This window comes from Sminthopsis crassicaudata, chromosome 1 (assembly GCF_048593235.1).
Source record: "Sminthopsis crassicaudata isolate SCR6 chromosome 1, ASM4859323v1, whole genome shotgun sequence".
NCBI classification, from domain to species: Eukaryota; Metazoa; Chordata; class Mammalia; order Dasyuromorphia; family Dasyuridae; genus Sminthopsis; species Sminthopsis crassicaudata.
Window position 1 is genome coordinate 465617708 of NC_133617.1, and position 16454 is coordinate 465634161.

Consider the following 16454-nt stretch of genomic DNA (forward strand, 5'->3'; position numbering starts at 1 on the left):
TAACTGAATTGGCGGTCATTGGCAAAGGCAGGAGCCAAGTGACATCTCCTGATCCCTAGTGTCCTGTGACTCTCAGTCCCAGTCTTAAATCTCAGTCCCTATGCTTTGTCACTACTGGAAATCCCTGGTCTGTATGTTCATGTCCTGAGGCTGGGTTAGTAATGATGGCTAAAAAACTGGCAGTGAGGTGCCCCTATGCCAATGAGGAATTCCTCTAGGCCCTGAGAGCTGAGGTGTTGCCTAGATTAGGCAAGTCTTTCAGGAGCCTCCAAAATGCTCGGGGGAAGTCGCAGTTTCATGAAAGGACTTGCTTCTTTTGTCTTTGTCTCTTCCTCCTCCCCCTCTAGTATGAGGTGACTAGAGCTAGGACTCTTATGGAATGGAGAACAATCTCTTGACATAAATGTCTCTCTCTGCTTCTATGTTACGTTTAGGGAGAGTTATAGGATTTGAGGAGCTCCTGAAAGGGAGAGCAAATGAAAGGCCTCCAGCTTTGGTTTATGAGCTTTTGCAAACTCACCAGCCGTAGCATTTTCTTTTCCAGGGCGGAGACTGCATAAGGCTGGGCGGGGATAATGGGGATGTAGAGGAGGGGTCCCCTCTTCAACCCTTTAATACTTTGCCCTGCAAGCCCAGATCATCAGGAGGTTGCCCAGAAAGAAGCTAAGAGTTGGGAAAATAGGACCAGAACACTTACCCAGATGCCTAAGAGGGGATTGCAGACCCCGATGACAGAGCCTACTACCACCATTCCGACACGTCTGTCAAGTTGTCTGACTTTCTTGCTGTCCTGTCCGGGTAGCAAAGCTGAGGTTCCGGGAAGAGAAAGGACATTGCTAGCAGGACCTGACAGGAATTTGCTTCATCTTATCAACAGACCTGGGGCAAGGTCCAGCTGGGGCCACGGATGTACTATGGGGCGGGGTAAGGGAAACTGGAGAAAATGGGGCCGGGGCTTGGAATATTGTACTCTATAGCCCCTCCCAGCTTCTGCTCTATCCCAGGGTGGAAAGGTGGAGCCCAGCTACTTCTCTCCTGATAGTTCCCTTCCTAAACTGATCCACTTCAAGCCACTGAAAAAGCCAGAGACTGTGGAATAATATTAAAGGGGAAAAGTAAAAAATATCAGGGTAAAGTGGATCTCAAGATGTTTTCTCGGAGCTCCCATTTAAAAAAAAGAATCTGGCAAAGGTTTAGAGTGGGATGGGTCTATGTGGAATAAAGTGGTAAAATGTTCTTATGTTTAAAGTGTCACAGTGCCCAGTCTTGTTAGTAGCATGGCTCTAAATTTGAAACCCGTAGTTCTTAGCCAGCTTGACTAAATTCAATGATAAAAGCTTTGGTCTTTTAAGAGCTTGGGAGGAGGGGATGGTGCAGAGGAGACAGAGGGTGTATTAACAGGTGAGGGCAGTACCATGTAGGGAAAATCTTTATATTCATTCTCCGGTCTATTCTGTCTCTTTGGAGTATAATGGGATCAAATGATTAATGCTGAAAGGAATGTTTGAGGCTATCGAATCTAACATCCTTAATTTAAGAGTAAGGGAAACTGAGGCACTGAGGGGTTAAAGTGTTAAGTGGGATCTGTACCCAGTTCTTCACTCTAAACCGAGCACTTTATCTACCATTTCATGTGTGTTTAACTTTTAGTTACAAAGAGAGGCAAAATACAGTCCCTGCCCCCAAGAAGCTTACAGTCTAGCTACCTGCCTCCCTTTCTGCTTGTTCATCTTTCTTTCTAATCTGTTATAATTAAAGGGCTCTTTAAACGGCAGTAGTAGTTCCTGAAAGGGAAGGATAGCTGTCAATAAATCTTTTATGGCACTAGAAAAACTCTAGGGCTGAAGTTCTCTTCCCTCATTGATTTGTAGCCATACCCTCTCCCTGAACCTGCTGTTGAGTCATGGTCACAGACATGGGAATTAGCCTGTCCTAAAATCAGACAAGTGAAACAAGATGGAAAATCCTGTTTTGAATGTATAATTTATGGTTAGGAGAGGTGAGGTGTTCCTATACTACATCTTGGTCAATAATCTGTTCCTTATATAAATATTCTGAAAATCTTATTGAGGACATAGTTTGGCTTATATCCCACAGCCACAAACAACTTTTTCCTGGAGACCTATTAGGATACTGGCCAACATTGTGTTGCAAGGTAAACGACGAGGACCTGGAGGCTGGGGGCTGTGTGTGTGTGAAATCCTGCCTCTGACATTTGTTAGTTGTTGGGCCATGATCTTCCCTTTTTCTGGGCCTTTTCTGTAAGATAAGGGGACTGAATTAGACGGTGTGGTACAAGTTCTTTGTATTGAATAACTTTCCTGTAATTCTCTAAGCACAGCAGGGGTTGGATTGCAGCACATCCCATGGGGCATGCCCAGAGTTCTTCTGGCCAATTCTGGATGACTTAGCAAAAGCCTGGTGGCCTCCCAGAGGATGAGCTCTGAACCTGGAGAATCAGTAAAAAGAAGAGGCTCCACCTTTTCACCTCCTTTATGAGGGTGACAAGTCACAGAACTGGAGATCTGAGGAAGTCAGATGAAAGTCTCAAATCTACCTGCCTTTTCTCAATCATTATTTCTCTTGATCTCTGCATCCTTTGACTTATTGATCACCTTGACTTCTGAGATCCATTGGGACCTCATTGCTCTCTCCTAGTTCTCCTCCTTCCTAGGTGACTACTTCTTTATTGCTATATTAGCATATTGTCATGCCCACTAGATGTGAGGGTATCCCAAGGCTCTCTCTTAGAGTTTTCTCTTTTTTCTCTAATTTTTCTCACCTTAATGACCCAAATGTGCCCATAAATTCAGTTATTATCTTTGTTCAGATGAGTGTGGATTGGACATTTCAAATTATCCGACTTGTAGGCATCTCAAACTTCAAAAGAGAAACCATTATCTTTCCCTTCAAATGCACCCCACTTCTGACTTTCCCTATTTCGATTACTGTTGTTTTCAGGAATGTTTAACTCTCCATGACTTCATTTGCCATTTTCCTGGTTAAGTGATTTGCCCAGAATCACACAGCTAGTAAGTGTCTAAGGCCAGATTTAAATTGATGTCCTCCAGATTCTAGATCCAGCACTCTATCCACTGAGCCCACTACTTAGCCACCATGCCACTGCTATTGCTATTGAGGGAAGCACTATTTTTCTAGTCATCCATATCTGCAACCTTGGTGTCATACTGAGCACCTCATTTTCCCTCACCTTCCTTATCCAGTGAAATGTAAAATATTGTCTTTCCCATCTTCATGATATTTTTGGTATATGTAGCCTTCTCTCCCCTCACACAGACCCACCTTAGTCCAGGCTTTCATCACCTAGATCTTTTCTTTAATCTTCCTTTCTCAATTCTTTTCCCCTTCCAATCTATCCTCCACAAACATGCTAAAGTAATTTCCTTAAAATAGAGGGAGGAAACAAGTATTTATTATGTGCTTACTATGTACTAGACACTGTGCTAAGCAATGTAAAAATATTATCTCATTTGATCTTTACAGTGACCTTTGGAGATAGGGACTATTACACTCCTATTTTACATAGGAAGAGACTAAGTGAGACTAAGTGATTTGCTCAGGGTCACACCAAGCTAATAAGTATACAAAGTCAGTTCTTTCTAACTAGACCCAGCACTCCATCTACCTATCTGAGGTCTGATCATGTCACTCCCTACTAAATTACTTTTAGGATAAATATATATTCCTCAGGTTGGCTTTTAATGCTCTTTTACAATCTGGTTCCTTTCTATTTTTCTGATATTACACATTAGTCTCCACTGCTTGGGTATCTATCTATATCTATATACATATACATATATATATTCAGATGGGTATTTGGTTGTTTAAGATCATGTAAAAAACCAAAAGTAGAAGCAGCAGCCCAAATGTCCAGACTCAAACTTGTGTAACTGAGACCCAAATTTAGTTGCCTCTTGGGAACAATTGACCTATTGTGGGGTAGAGAAGAATCTTCTTCCTCCACCCCCAAACCCATATTTTTATGATATTACTTTAAGATTGAAAGGAAACAAAGTCACTTTATTTTTTAAAATTTATTTTTTTAAAAAATTTCTTCAACATTAATCCTTACAAAACCTTGTGTTCCAATTCTCCCCCTTTTCCCTACTCCCTCCTCTTGATGGCAAGTAGTCCAATATATGTTAAACATGGTAGAAATGTATGTTAAATCCAATACATACATATTTATACAATTATTTTGCGGCACAAGAAAAATCAAAACAAACCAGAAAAAAAGAGAAATAATATAAAATGCAAGCAAACAACAACAAAAAGAGTGAAAATGCCATGTTGTGAACCACACTTAGTTCTCACAGTCCTCTCTCTGGGTGTGGATGGCTCTCTTCATTACGAGACCATTAGAATTGGTCTGATTCATCTCATTGTTGAAGAATAAAGTCCATCAGAATTCATCATGGTATTATCTCGTTGCCGTGTACAATGATCTCCTGGTTCTGCTCATTTCACTCAGGATTAGATCATACAAGTCTCTCCAAGCCTCTCTGTATTCATCCTGTTGGTCATTTCTTATAGAACAATAATATTCCATAACATTCACATACCACAACTTATTCAGCCATTCTCCAATTGATGGGCATCCACTCAGTTTCCAGTTTCTGGCCACCACAAAGAGAACTGCCACAAACATTTTTCACATGTGAATCCCTTTCCCCCCCTTTAGTATATCTTTGGGATACAAACCCAGTAGTAGCACTGCTGGATCAAAGGGTATGCACATTTTGATAACTTTTTGGGCATAATTTCAGATTGCTCTCCAGAATGGTTGGATTCTTTCACAACTCCACCAACAATGCATCAGTGTCCCAGTTTTCCCACATCCCCTCCAACATTCATCATTATTTGTTCCTGTCATCTTAGCCAATCTGACAGGTGTGTAGTGGTATCTCAGAGTTGTCTTAATTTGCATTTCTCTGATCAATAATAATTTAGTGCATCTTTTCATATAACTAGAAATTGTTTCAATTCATCTGAAAATTGTTCATATCCTTTGATCACTTATCAATTGGAGAATGGCTAGAATGCCTAAGTCACTTTATTTTAAAAAATAGTTGAACTTCCTTTGAGGGCAGCTAAGTAGCAAAAAGGATAAGAGTGACAGGTCAGAAGTCAGGAAAACTCATCTTCCTCATTCAAATCTGGCCTCAGAGACTTAGTAGCTGTGTGGCTCTGGATGTGTCACTTAACTCTGCTACCTCAGTTTTCTCATTTGTAAAATGAACTGGAGAAGGAAATGGCCCGCCGCTCCGTTACCTCCGCCAAGAAAACCCCAGACGGGAGTCACAGAGACTAAGAAGTTAGGTTAGTATTGAAGAAGAAGGTACTTTGTAATCTCCAAAGCAAAAACAAACAAAAACCCTGGCTTTCCTTCTGTATGCTTTCCAGAGGGTCAGGCCTTGTACGTTTTTTTTTTCTTTAAAGAAAAAGAGAAAAAAGAGGAAGAATTGAAGAAAAAAAATCAGAAAAACGCATCAAAAGTGGTTAGAGCTAATCAAGAATCAGGAAGACCTGCATTCAAACCCAGCCTCAGACATTAAGCAGCTGTGTGAATGGGCAAGTCAATTTCCTCATCTGTATAATGGGTATAATAATCCCCCTCATCTCCCTATGAAATAACGTTTGTAAAGTGCTTTGCACCTTTAAGACCTTAAAGACATCTATAACATGATGACAGCTAATATCAATTTATGGGGGAAAGTGGAAGCCCTCGGCAGAGTGCCACCTCTGGACCTCCCCTCCCCCCTCCCCTCAAACTCCACAATAGAGTGGACTGAGGAGCTTCTCATGCTTTTTGGGGGAGTCGAGCTTGTTCTCAGTCATTTTCCGACATTCATTTCCGACTGTTTTGAAGGCGCTGTTCCGCCACACAAACGCCATAACTGGCATATAATAATATTTGGTTGAGAATCATTGGAGAAGTCAGCGGCAGAATCCAGGAGTCCAAACACAGACTCCAGGCTCTTAAAAACACTCCATTTATCTTCCCAGAAGAGTTACAAAATAGGGGAGTCCGGCCCAGTGCGCATGCGTCCAATGCAAACCACGCGACTCTAGTTCTTAGAATGAGGCTGCGCACTGTCTCATTTCAGACAGAGTTGGGGCGGAGTAAGAGATTAGAGGGAGTGGGGCGACAGGAGGGCGCATGCGCCTTGAAAGTTGGTCGGGAGAATGGGGCGGGGCTTGTGCTGTCCGCGTCCGGAGGCGGAAGGAGCGGCTTCTCTTTTTCTGCGCCGGCCTGGGCGGGGCGGTCGCCCGAACTGTGGCGGCTCTCCGATCCGTAGCTACGCTGGGGGCGGGGGCCGGGACCATGCGTGCTGGTGGCGGCTCGGGGATGCTGCCGCTGCTGGCGGCCGCCGCCGTGCTGGTGCTGGTGCTGGAAGGTGGTGCGCAGGTGCGCGGCTCGGAGGACATCGTGGTGGGCTGCGGGGGCTTCGTCAAGTCCGAGGTGGAGATCAACTACTCCCTGATCGAGGTGAGGAGCGCGCTGCCCGGGAGGAGGGGAGGCCCGGCCCCGGCCGACTTCATGCGCCCGACCGCCCCTCCTTAGCCGTGCCCTTGCCATTACAGATGAGGAAACTGAGGCCCACTGAGGTCAGCCAGCGGCATGGGGTCACTCAGCAAGTGGCGAGAGAGAGACACGGCTCCACGTTTTTCTAATTCTCAAATTCGTGGCCGCTTTCTCGGCTCCAAGCGGAATAATGTAGCAAGAGCCCAGGTACCATACAGCACAATCAGGAAATGAGATGCCGAAAATCCTTCTGCCCGGACTTGTGTTAAGTTACCTCTGACCTGCCTCTTGCCACCTGCTAAGTATAAACAAAACAAAGATCCAGGCCCGTTTTTCAGTTAATTGAATGCTTTATGTATAGTAATTAATGTTTCTGAGGTGGGAAGGCCAGACGCAATGCATGCAGAGTTCTCTATCTGTATCAGAGGTACTTTCACATGTCCATTTTCGCTTTTTTTAAAGCTTTCTACAGATTTCAGTTACATACTAAGCAGAGGTCTTTGAAATACCAGAAACTGGTGTCTTCATGATTCCTGTTCTCAGAATGATGTTTTTAAATGCAAACGCATAGGGTTACCAGAGAAATCAATAATATTGAAATGCAATTGTCAAACATTTAAGGGTGGTTCACAGATCCCTGGTTGGGACTAGAGAGAGTGAGATGAGAAGGGGCCGCTGATAGATGGGGGGAGGGGATTAGTGACAGGAAGAGTAAGGGTGTGTGTGAGTGTGAGCGTGAGCGTGAGAGTGAGAGTGTGTGTGTTCAGTTGTTTTGGGAGAAGTGAAGGTGAAAGAAGAGGCCTGGAGTTGTGTTAGAAATGAACTACCCAAAATGAGACACTGCTATCTTTTTGAGGGGGAAAAAAAAAAAAAAACAAACTTTTTTTATGGTTGGTCAATCAACAAACATTTATTAAATGGGCACTTTATATGTGCCATGCACTATGCTAAAAACTTGGGCATATGCAGAAAGGCAAAAGTCAGCACCTGCTCTGGTCCCAGGACTGAAGGAAGTCCCAGGATAATGGTGGAAAGAGCATGTGGAACAGCATGTACCAATGATATTGCTACATATATATATATATATATATATATATATATATATATATATATCATATTATTTATAAATACATAATTTACCATATATATTTATGGAAGTAAGTGCATGTGCTAAATTGGAAATAATAAACACAAGCAAGACACTACCATTAAACTGGGTTTTGTTTTGTTTTGATGTTGAGGGAGGCTTGTAGTATAAGAAAACATATATATTTTCATTGTAGCTGGAAAGGTAATCTGGGAGTAAGTAGGTGGTGGAGTGGATAAAGTGCTGAGCCAGAAGTCAGGAAGACTCATTTTCCTGAGTTCAGATATGACCAAGTCACTTGACCCTCTTTGTCTCAGTTTCCCCTTCTATAAAATGAAACTGGAGAAGGAAATGGCAAATTACTTTAGTGTCTTTGCCAAGAATACTCCAAAGGGGGTCAATAATGAGTTGGACAGCAAAGGTTCTGGGCCGTGACTTATTTGACCTTGAATAAATTGTCTAATATTTGTCTCAGTTTTTCTACCTGTAAAATGGCAGACATGTCAGGAGATAATAAAAATAAAACACTCCATTTTTTAAAAGAAGTTATTTATCATCTCTAGGTTATAGCTTAACATGGTGAGTAGGTCCTTGGAATAAGAAAAAAAACAAACCCACTTGGTTTCAAATCCCACTTCTACTTATTACTTATGTGACCATAGGCAAATCACACTTTTAGAATGTGTGTCTCGCAGAGTACAGTGTTTCAGGCTTTGTATTTGTATCTTGTTCATAGCATAGCATCTAGTATTCACTTAATGTTTCAAATTAATTTTCAGACTTTAGCTTCCTCATTTTTAAAATGGGTTTATAATATTTCTATCTTACAAGGTTGTTCTGAAGTTTAAATGAGAATGTACATATTATGTTCCTTAGAGAATTGTATAAATGTCTATGATTATACATCTGGATCTCTGGCCCTAGACCTTTAGCCATTAGAACTTTTTTTCTTGAAGAGGTGCATGGAGATCTCTACCTAGTTGTTCGATACTTAAGTCAGGGATTCTTAAATTTCTTTCTCTGACAACTCCTTTTGGCTGAGAAATTTGTATGTGACCCTGGACATATAAAATATGTATACAAATCAAAGATTTACTGATAATAAATTATAATTTTGCAACTCACAATTATATGATCCTATTATAAGGTTGCAGTTTAAGAAACTGGGTCTCAGCATATACATGATGTCAGAATATTTAAATGTACTCCTGCTAGTTTATTTTCAGCATACATATATATTTATTTTAAAATAAAAATATTTTATTGGATGCTTTGCCAGTAATTCAGAAATATAGGTCCTTTTGGCTTGCAAGTGAGGTAAAAATTTTCTGCTCTGTTGTGGGGAGCAGCAGAATTTACAGTATAAAGTTTGTTTATACTTGAACCATATGGAGAGGAATTACCAGCCTGGAAGTCAATAGGCCTTTGTTTTCCTTAAACCCTGCCAACTAGCAGTGTGAACTTATGCTTTTATTTCACCTACTTGAACTATGCTTTCCTTTTTTTTTTTTTTTTAAATGAGAGCGTTAAATTAGCTGCTTCCTTTTTTTTTAATTATTAAATTTTATTTTTAATTTGGAATAAAACAAGCATTTCCACATCAATGCAATACAATAAAAAGTACAATAAAAAGGTGATTGCACATGAAACTGCAAATCTATGCACAACCTGCTATTCCATTCAAATATACAACAAAATTATCATGCAAATTACTCCCTCATCCCCCATGGCTCCAATTAGACACAAATGGGTGTGTGATATGTGTGTATATGTATGTAAAATTATTGTATACATAACTTCTATTATCAGTTCTTTCTCTGGATGAAATTAACATCTTTCTTCATATGATCATATATTTAATTAGGGTGTTATAATAGTCAAAATAATCTAGTCATTCAGTCATTCCTAAAGACAATATAGCTATTACTGTACACAGTATTCTCTTGGTTCTGCTTATTTCATTCTTCATTACTTTGTATAAGTTTTTCTATGTTTTGTTAAACTCATTGAGCTCATCGTTTCTTAAAGCACAGTAATATTCCATCATAATCATACACCACAGTGTGTTCAGCCATTCGTCAAAGTGGTGGGCATCCCTGCAATTTTCAGTTCTTTGCCACCACAGAGTGAGCTGCTATAAACATTTTAGAGTGTATGGGTTCTTTTCTTTTTCCCTTAATTAACTTCCGAAATAGACCAAGTAGTGATATGGCTGAGTCAAAGGATAATTCTGTAGATATAATCTCCGAAATGAAAAAAAAAAAAAAATAATTGGGAATTAGAATGCTTTTCAAGGCCCTTCCTGCCTTAAAAATTTCCTAAGTTTGTATGTTTCCCATTCAGTTGAAAGCAAAAAGTGATATCTCTTGAAACAGAAATTCTCTATTTTTTCTCACTAATATGAACTAAATGATTTTATTATCATCTATTTACATTTGATGTGGTTTTTTTTTTGTTAACTTGTGAATTGGTCTATATTCTTATTCAATAAAATCAAATAATTTTGTCATTTCAATAATTGATTTGGTTCTATTCCCAAATAAAAACTGTTTCATTACCAAATTTCATTCTTTTCCTAGTTTTCAAATACAAACATACATAGTATTTATGTGTATAAATGTATACATATACACATGTATTCTTTTACATATTTCATGTTTCTTTAAAAACCCTTTACATGGCACTTACTATTATGATTGAGAATCCCTAAATACTTTTATTCTTCATAATATCTATTAGAGGTAAGTTAACATTAGATTAATTTTCTAAGTGAAAAAGTAAACTTGATGAAAAATTAAAGAATCCAGGATTTACAACATGTATATGTGTGTGAGTATTTATATGTATGTATGTATGTATGTATATTGATTTAGAGAATGGCTTTCTACTAGGAGATTTTTATTGTTTCTGCAAGACTTGTGCTGTGGACTAATTAATAAGCAAAACTGAAAGGTACAGACCTATATTCTAGTGGTTTGTATGAAATGGTGTATATATAATAGAAAAAAAACAAACTACGAAAGTATTTTAAATTATTGAATGTTTTACATAGGCTTCAGATTGTTTCTGAGCTGGGAAAGATAAACTTAATTCAGATTTCTATGTCATCAGAGTATCAGTGCAACTTTTTTTTTCCTTTTCCCTTTTTTTTAATCTTTGTATAGATTAAGTTATACACCAAGCATGGAACTTTGAAATACCAAACTGACTGTGCCCCAAATAATGGATACTTTATGATTCCTCTGTATGACAAGGTAAGAGGTGAAAATGTTTCTAATTTCATTCTCTTCACAGTTATTGATATGATAGCAAGCATTGTGTCACTGGATTGATCATAGTAGTAGGTGATTATTGGTTCTGACTATCTGCCTTTGACTTTTTGTGGCATTAGACAAATTTTGCAAGTTTATTTTATTATATGTGGATCATAGCAGTTTTAAATAAGAAGTATGATAATTGACAACAGTACTATGATATAAAGCCATTCATTTAATTTTAGTTCTTTAATAGATTCTTGATTTCTTTAGAAGAGATCTCTTTTCCATTGTCCTATATTGTCCCATAAATCCATCATAGAGGAACTGTACATTATTCTGCAGGCCTTACCTGGGAATGCAAATGCCTAAACATTTAGGCTATTTGTTTTATTCTTCTTCTGTGACTGACTTAACTCTTGTTTCCTTATAAGATAGCTTCAGATTCTTGAAGGTGATACTGGCAGAATACAAGTTTTGACTGGTTCTGTTAAGTTGGAAACGTGAAGGTGTGAGCCTAGGAAGAGACTATTGTTTGATACAGTGGAAAAAAGTGCTGTCTGGGGCGTCAGAGAACCTGCATCTGTAGTTTACATCCAGTCTCTTGAACTATTAGTTTGACTTTCACTAAGTCAGTTAATCTTTAAGACCTCAGATTCCTCATCTATAGTGAAGGGTTTGGACTAAATATACAACTTTTAAGTTCCATTGCAGCACTCAATCTGTGATCCTGTTACCAGAAGGTTGCTCATGATAATGAATGAATGAAAAAAGTATTGACTGTTCTTACTATATGCCAGGTCTTGTGCTACACAAAATAATTCCTGGTCTTAAAGATTTTACCTGGGGCAGCTAGGTGGCGCAGTGGATAGAGCACCAGCCTTGAATTCAGGAGGAACCGAGTTCAAATTTGGTTTCAGACACTTAACACTTCCTTGCTGTGTGACCCTGGGCAAGTCACTGAACCCCAGCCTCAGGGAAAAACAAATAAATAAATAAACAGATAAATAAATAAATAAGAATAAAATAAAATAAAATATATTGGTTGACTTTAAGGAAAAAAAAAAAAAAAGATTTTATCTTCCAATGAGGGAAACAATAGCTATGGTTATTGGGACTAGGAGAGGGCATTTGGGGCTTAGATGTCCTACAAATAGTGCGTAGGAATGTCAGGGTAATCATTTTGATTGTTATTTTCCAGAAGTAATAGTCTTGTCTATTGGATTATAATTCTGTAGCTTCTAGAAATCTCATCAGTCAGGAAAATCCAGGCCAACTCCACAGCTCTGCTTCCTAGGGTATAGTTTTTGGAGATGGGAAGAAGAGTACAGCAGTCCAGAATAAGGAATAAGAAGAGGAAAAGGGAAAATAGGAGCCTACTAAGTCTAGTGTTCATTCATTCACTCATTTATTCATTTATTGGAAATTGACAAGTCATTTAGCATTAGCAGTAAAAAAAAAGTCAAAGAAATCTGGGTACTTGATTCAGTGGATATAATTTAGTACAAGAATCATGTTTTATTTTTAAAGAATATATTGATCCATTTATTCACTAAATAGTAAGAGTCTTACTTTGCTCAGTTCAGAGTATGAGGCATAGAAGAAATATAGATGTTTCTTCCTATGTTCAAGGAAACAGGTCTAGAAGAGTGAGTAAATTACTGTGTCAAAATAAGTGACAGAGACAGGTTTAAAAACAAGATTGCAGATCCAGAGCTCTTCAGACATAATGCAAATTAAATAATAAATACATGAGAAAAATGTGAAGTGTTAGATGAGGGAAATGTCACATCTGACTGAATTGAAGAGATTTTTTCCTATTATTATATATAGTGATCTTATTACTAGACAAATGATTACATGTATATCACTTATTTCGCAAATAATTGTAAAAAATCTTAAGAGGTACCAATACTTCTGATATTTTATATCAGAATTGTACCATATGTTAAGTCCAGTGATTTGTTTTTTGCATAGGATGATAGAAGCAAATAATTTGATACAGTTTTAGAGTAACTTGTCTGAGTTCAGATTCTATCTGATACTTATTCTCTTTGTGATATTCTGTAAGTCATTTAACTATTATAAGTCCAAGTTTCCTCACCTAATAAATGAGGATATTGGGATAGAGGAACTCTGAGGTCCCTTCCAAGTCTAGCTCTATGGTCCTATGCTGTTGCTTTTATATTTTCTTTCATGTTTAAAATTTTTTGGTTGAATTACAGCATTAAAGCTGACAGTGTTATTGAAAACTTCTTTTTTTTTTATACACATAGGGGGATTTCATTCTAAAAATTGAACCTCCCGTAGGGTGGAGTTTTGGTAAGTAAAAAAATGGAAAGATGTTTTCCATTACTGAATAATTATCTCTACTGAATTTTCATGAAAAAGGGACTTGCACTGCTTAGAGTGCTTAAGTAGTAAGGATTCATTTTTAGCTATAGTCATATTTTATTTGAAAGCTTTCTATTAAATCTGTTGTGGACAAGCCAATTCCACTAGGTGCGCTTGGCAACTTTAGCTACTACTCTTCTACTTCAGTGAACTACCTTTTCTGAAAAAATTTATGATCATTTCCACATTGTTTTCTCTCTTTCCTTTCTTACTTTAAGTGACTAGAGAAGTAAGGAGCATTAGGATGCCTTTTTAGATGTCCCTAACAGCTTTCTCCCAGATATAGTTGGATAGCACTTTTTGAGACTGTATTGCTCTCACTTTGCAGTTTGGCAGTGAGACATGGCTATGGCTTGTTGGAGTCTTATTTTTATAAAGTACTTGATACCATGTTCTGTAATGAGAATTTGGGTTTAGCCATTTTGAAGGGATATATTTCAAGGACTGTTGAAACTGCCATTTGAGAATTCATTGTACTCTGAGACTAGGCTTTATATAAATTCAGAATCTAAGATGGTGATATTTTCCTCTTTCATACCTATGAAGGTGCATTAATAGTGTTTTTCCAAAAGAGTAAGAATCAAATCCATTTGAAAAGTATAGTTGAATCTGTTTAGTACTCCAAGTGTACTATTTGGTGATGTTTACCAAATTTCAAATGATATTTTGAGCTAAACTCAAAATGAGAGACCAGTTGACATATTTTACTTAGGAAGATTTTTAATATATTAAAGATATAAAGCTGTTCTGTTAAGTTTTTTCTCATCACTTTCTTTGTTCCCAGAACCAACAACTGTGGATCTTCATGTTGATGGTATTAATGATATCTGCACAAAAGGAGGCGACATCAACTTTGTATTCACAGGATTTTCTGTTAATGGAAAGGTTTGAGTTTTTGTTGTTTTCTTAATAACATACAGTGAACTCCTCTTTTGCCCTGAGAACATATGTTAGATTAATGTGTGTTCTTTATGGCAGGTACTCAGTAAAGGGCAAAATTTGGGACCTGCTGGAGTTCAAGTTATGTTAAAAAGTATTGGGAATGAAGCTCATATACAATCTACTGTGACTCAGCCTGGTGGAAAGTAAGTTATGCCTTTTTTTTTTTTTTTGCCTTGTTTTCTAGGTGTATAAACCTTTCCTTTTTTAGCTTAGAAACCCTTTGCAATTTGAATCAGTCAGTAAGCACTTGTTAAATACCTACTGTGTGCTAGGTAATGTAGTAGGTACTAGGGAGACATAATTTAAAAATGAATCATTTTCTATTCTTACTTTCTTCAGAGTAGGAAATATAGAATTTTGATGTATGCGCTTCCAGTAATATATTGAATGACTTCAGGAAGGTTTTTTTTTAAAAAATATTTTTTAAATTAGAGAGTTATTGTTATCATATCACAACTGTGGACTCTGAGTCAGGAGACCAGGATCCAAGTAGTTCTATTATTAATGAATTCTGTGTCTTGAAGCAATTTATGTCATCACTCTAGTTCTCATAGGATCATAGGCTATAAAGCCAGAAGGAACATTAGAGGTCATCTAGTTCAGCTCTTTCTTTTCTAGTTGCAATTTCCCTTGGTCTTCTGGTTTTATTAATAATGAGAATGTCAAAATTATTACAATTTAATATATCCTGTAGTAGTCTAATTCAGTCACTGAATGAGAATCTCATATGTAGAGTACAAAAAGCCAAGTTAATATTTCTAGGTGGTCTAAAATTTGTGGAATTCTTTGCTGCTGTTTCTTTCTGCTATCATTACTGCACAGGTAGGAGAGGATCAGAGAGAGCCATTTGGTATTTCTCTTTGTTTCATGGGTTACCATGCCAAAAAATGTGACCAACTGATGGATAATGAAACTCTCCTGATGTCATAATGCTATTCTTAATATTCATAAACCCCAATTTGGTCAACAACTTCCCAGTCATTAGGCAATTCTTTATTTTTAGCCTTTTTGTTAATCCCAAATAATGCTACTAGAAATTCGTACAATCAGGGTCTTTTCTTGCTTATGTAACATTTTCTTCCTTGGAATTACTTTTAATCTATAATGGTAAAAGTGTTTTGAAAAAAAAAGTATTAAATACTTCAGTAGCTCTTGTTTTGGCCTTTGTTACTCAAAAGATATTTTCCAGTCCAAAATGTAATGTAACTATCATATCCTTTTTCAAACATTCTTTTCATCGTGCCATTACTGTTTTGGAACCTATGGGTTCCTTTTGAATTCACATAGATCCTTAATAAATATTTAAATGAGATACTGCAGTATACAGAGGAATACAAAGTGCAAACAGGATGTAGTCTGTGCCTTCTTTGCATTTATGATTTAATAGTCAAGAAATGATATCAGAAAGCTACATTTCTAATCTGTTTTTTTTTTCCCCTTGGCACCTTTGTTTTAATTCTGGAGCCCATAATTTTGTGGGGAAAACCCCCTCTACCATTGCTGACTGACAACTATTCTAGAGCTTAAAGTCTTAGTTGATTGTATCACTGAGAAGTTAAGTTTCTCACCTACAGTCATACAGACAGTATGTATCAGAGGCATGACCTAGCTCAAGGACTTCCTCACTCTTTAACCAGCTCTTTATCCTCTAGCTATGCTGCTTCCTACTACCACTTATGTGACCTTAGACACAATATTTCATCTCTCTGTTTCCTCATCTATTAAAAAAAAAAGAGATAATATCTGTCATCTCTTAACATAATATAAACCTAAGATTTTTATGGTTATTTTATGGTTTAGAAGTACTTGGAAGATGAGTAATTGTTTTTTCTTTTCAGCATTTGGTATAGTATTTTGTTCACAATAGGTGTTAAAAGCAATTCCTGCATAGTTACTGATGGAAAACTTGTGATTATTATGAAATTGTTTTTTCATGTTGTCAACATGATTGCTTTCTCTATGTTCAAGATTAGGGGGTGGTATTGAGAATTATTATTGTAGTGTAGTGGAAAGAATGCTGTACTTGGAATCAAAATCTTGCCTGATTTCAAATCTTGCCTCATTTACTTAGTAGGAACATGATCATTGGAAAGTCTCTTAACCTCTTATGATTTGTTTTCCCATCTGTAAAACAGGTAGAATAACACTTGTTCTCCCTCCTTCCTGGGTTTGTTGTGAGAAACTTTAAGATGTTATATAAAATACAAGTGTATTCATAGATTAAGAAAAA

General features: G+C 37.5%; 2 protein-coding genes across 3 annotated transcripts in view; one reads left to right on the forward strand and one right to left on the reverse strand.

The window, feature by feature from the left end:
- ABCC6 (ATP binding cassette subfamily C member 6) overlaps nucleotides 1-1158 on the reverse strand; it is a 58557-nt gene extending 57399 nt beyond the window's left edge. Inside the window, exon 1 of the mRNA XM_074280888.1 lies at nucleotides 698-1158. Within this exon, the coding sequence (XP_074136989.1) occupies nucleotides 698-751 (54 nt within the window). The 5' untranslated portion in view covers nucleotides 752-1158. The remainder of the gene's footprint in view (nucleotides 1-697) is intronic.
- Nucleotides 1159-6147: 4989 nt separating this feature from the next.
- LOC141550342 (BOS complex subunit NOMO1) overlaps nucleotides 6148-16454 on the forward strand; it is a 45634-nt gene continuing 35327 nt past the window's right edge. For both annotated transcript variants that reach the window (XM_074280890.1, XM_074280889.1), the window contains exons 1-5: nucleotides 6148-6511; nucleotides 10799-10888; nucleotides 13165-13210; nucleotides 14067-14167; nucleotides 14261-14367. In XM_074280890.1, the coding sequence (XP_074136991.1) occupies nucleotides 6182-6511; nucleotides 10799-10888; nucleotides 13165-13210; nucleotides 14067-14167; nucleotides 14261-14367 (674 nt within the window). In that variant the 5' untranslated portion in view covers nucleotides 6148-6181. The remainder of the gene's footprint in view (nucleotides 6512-10798; nucleotides 10889-13164; nucleotides 13211-14066; nucleotides 14168-14260; nucleotides 14368-16454) is intronic.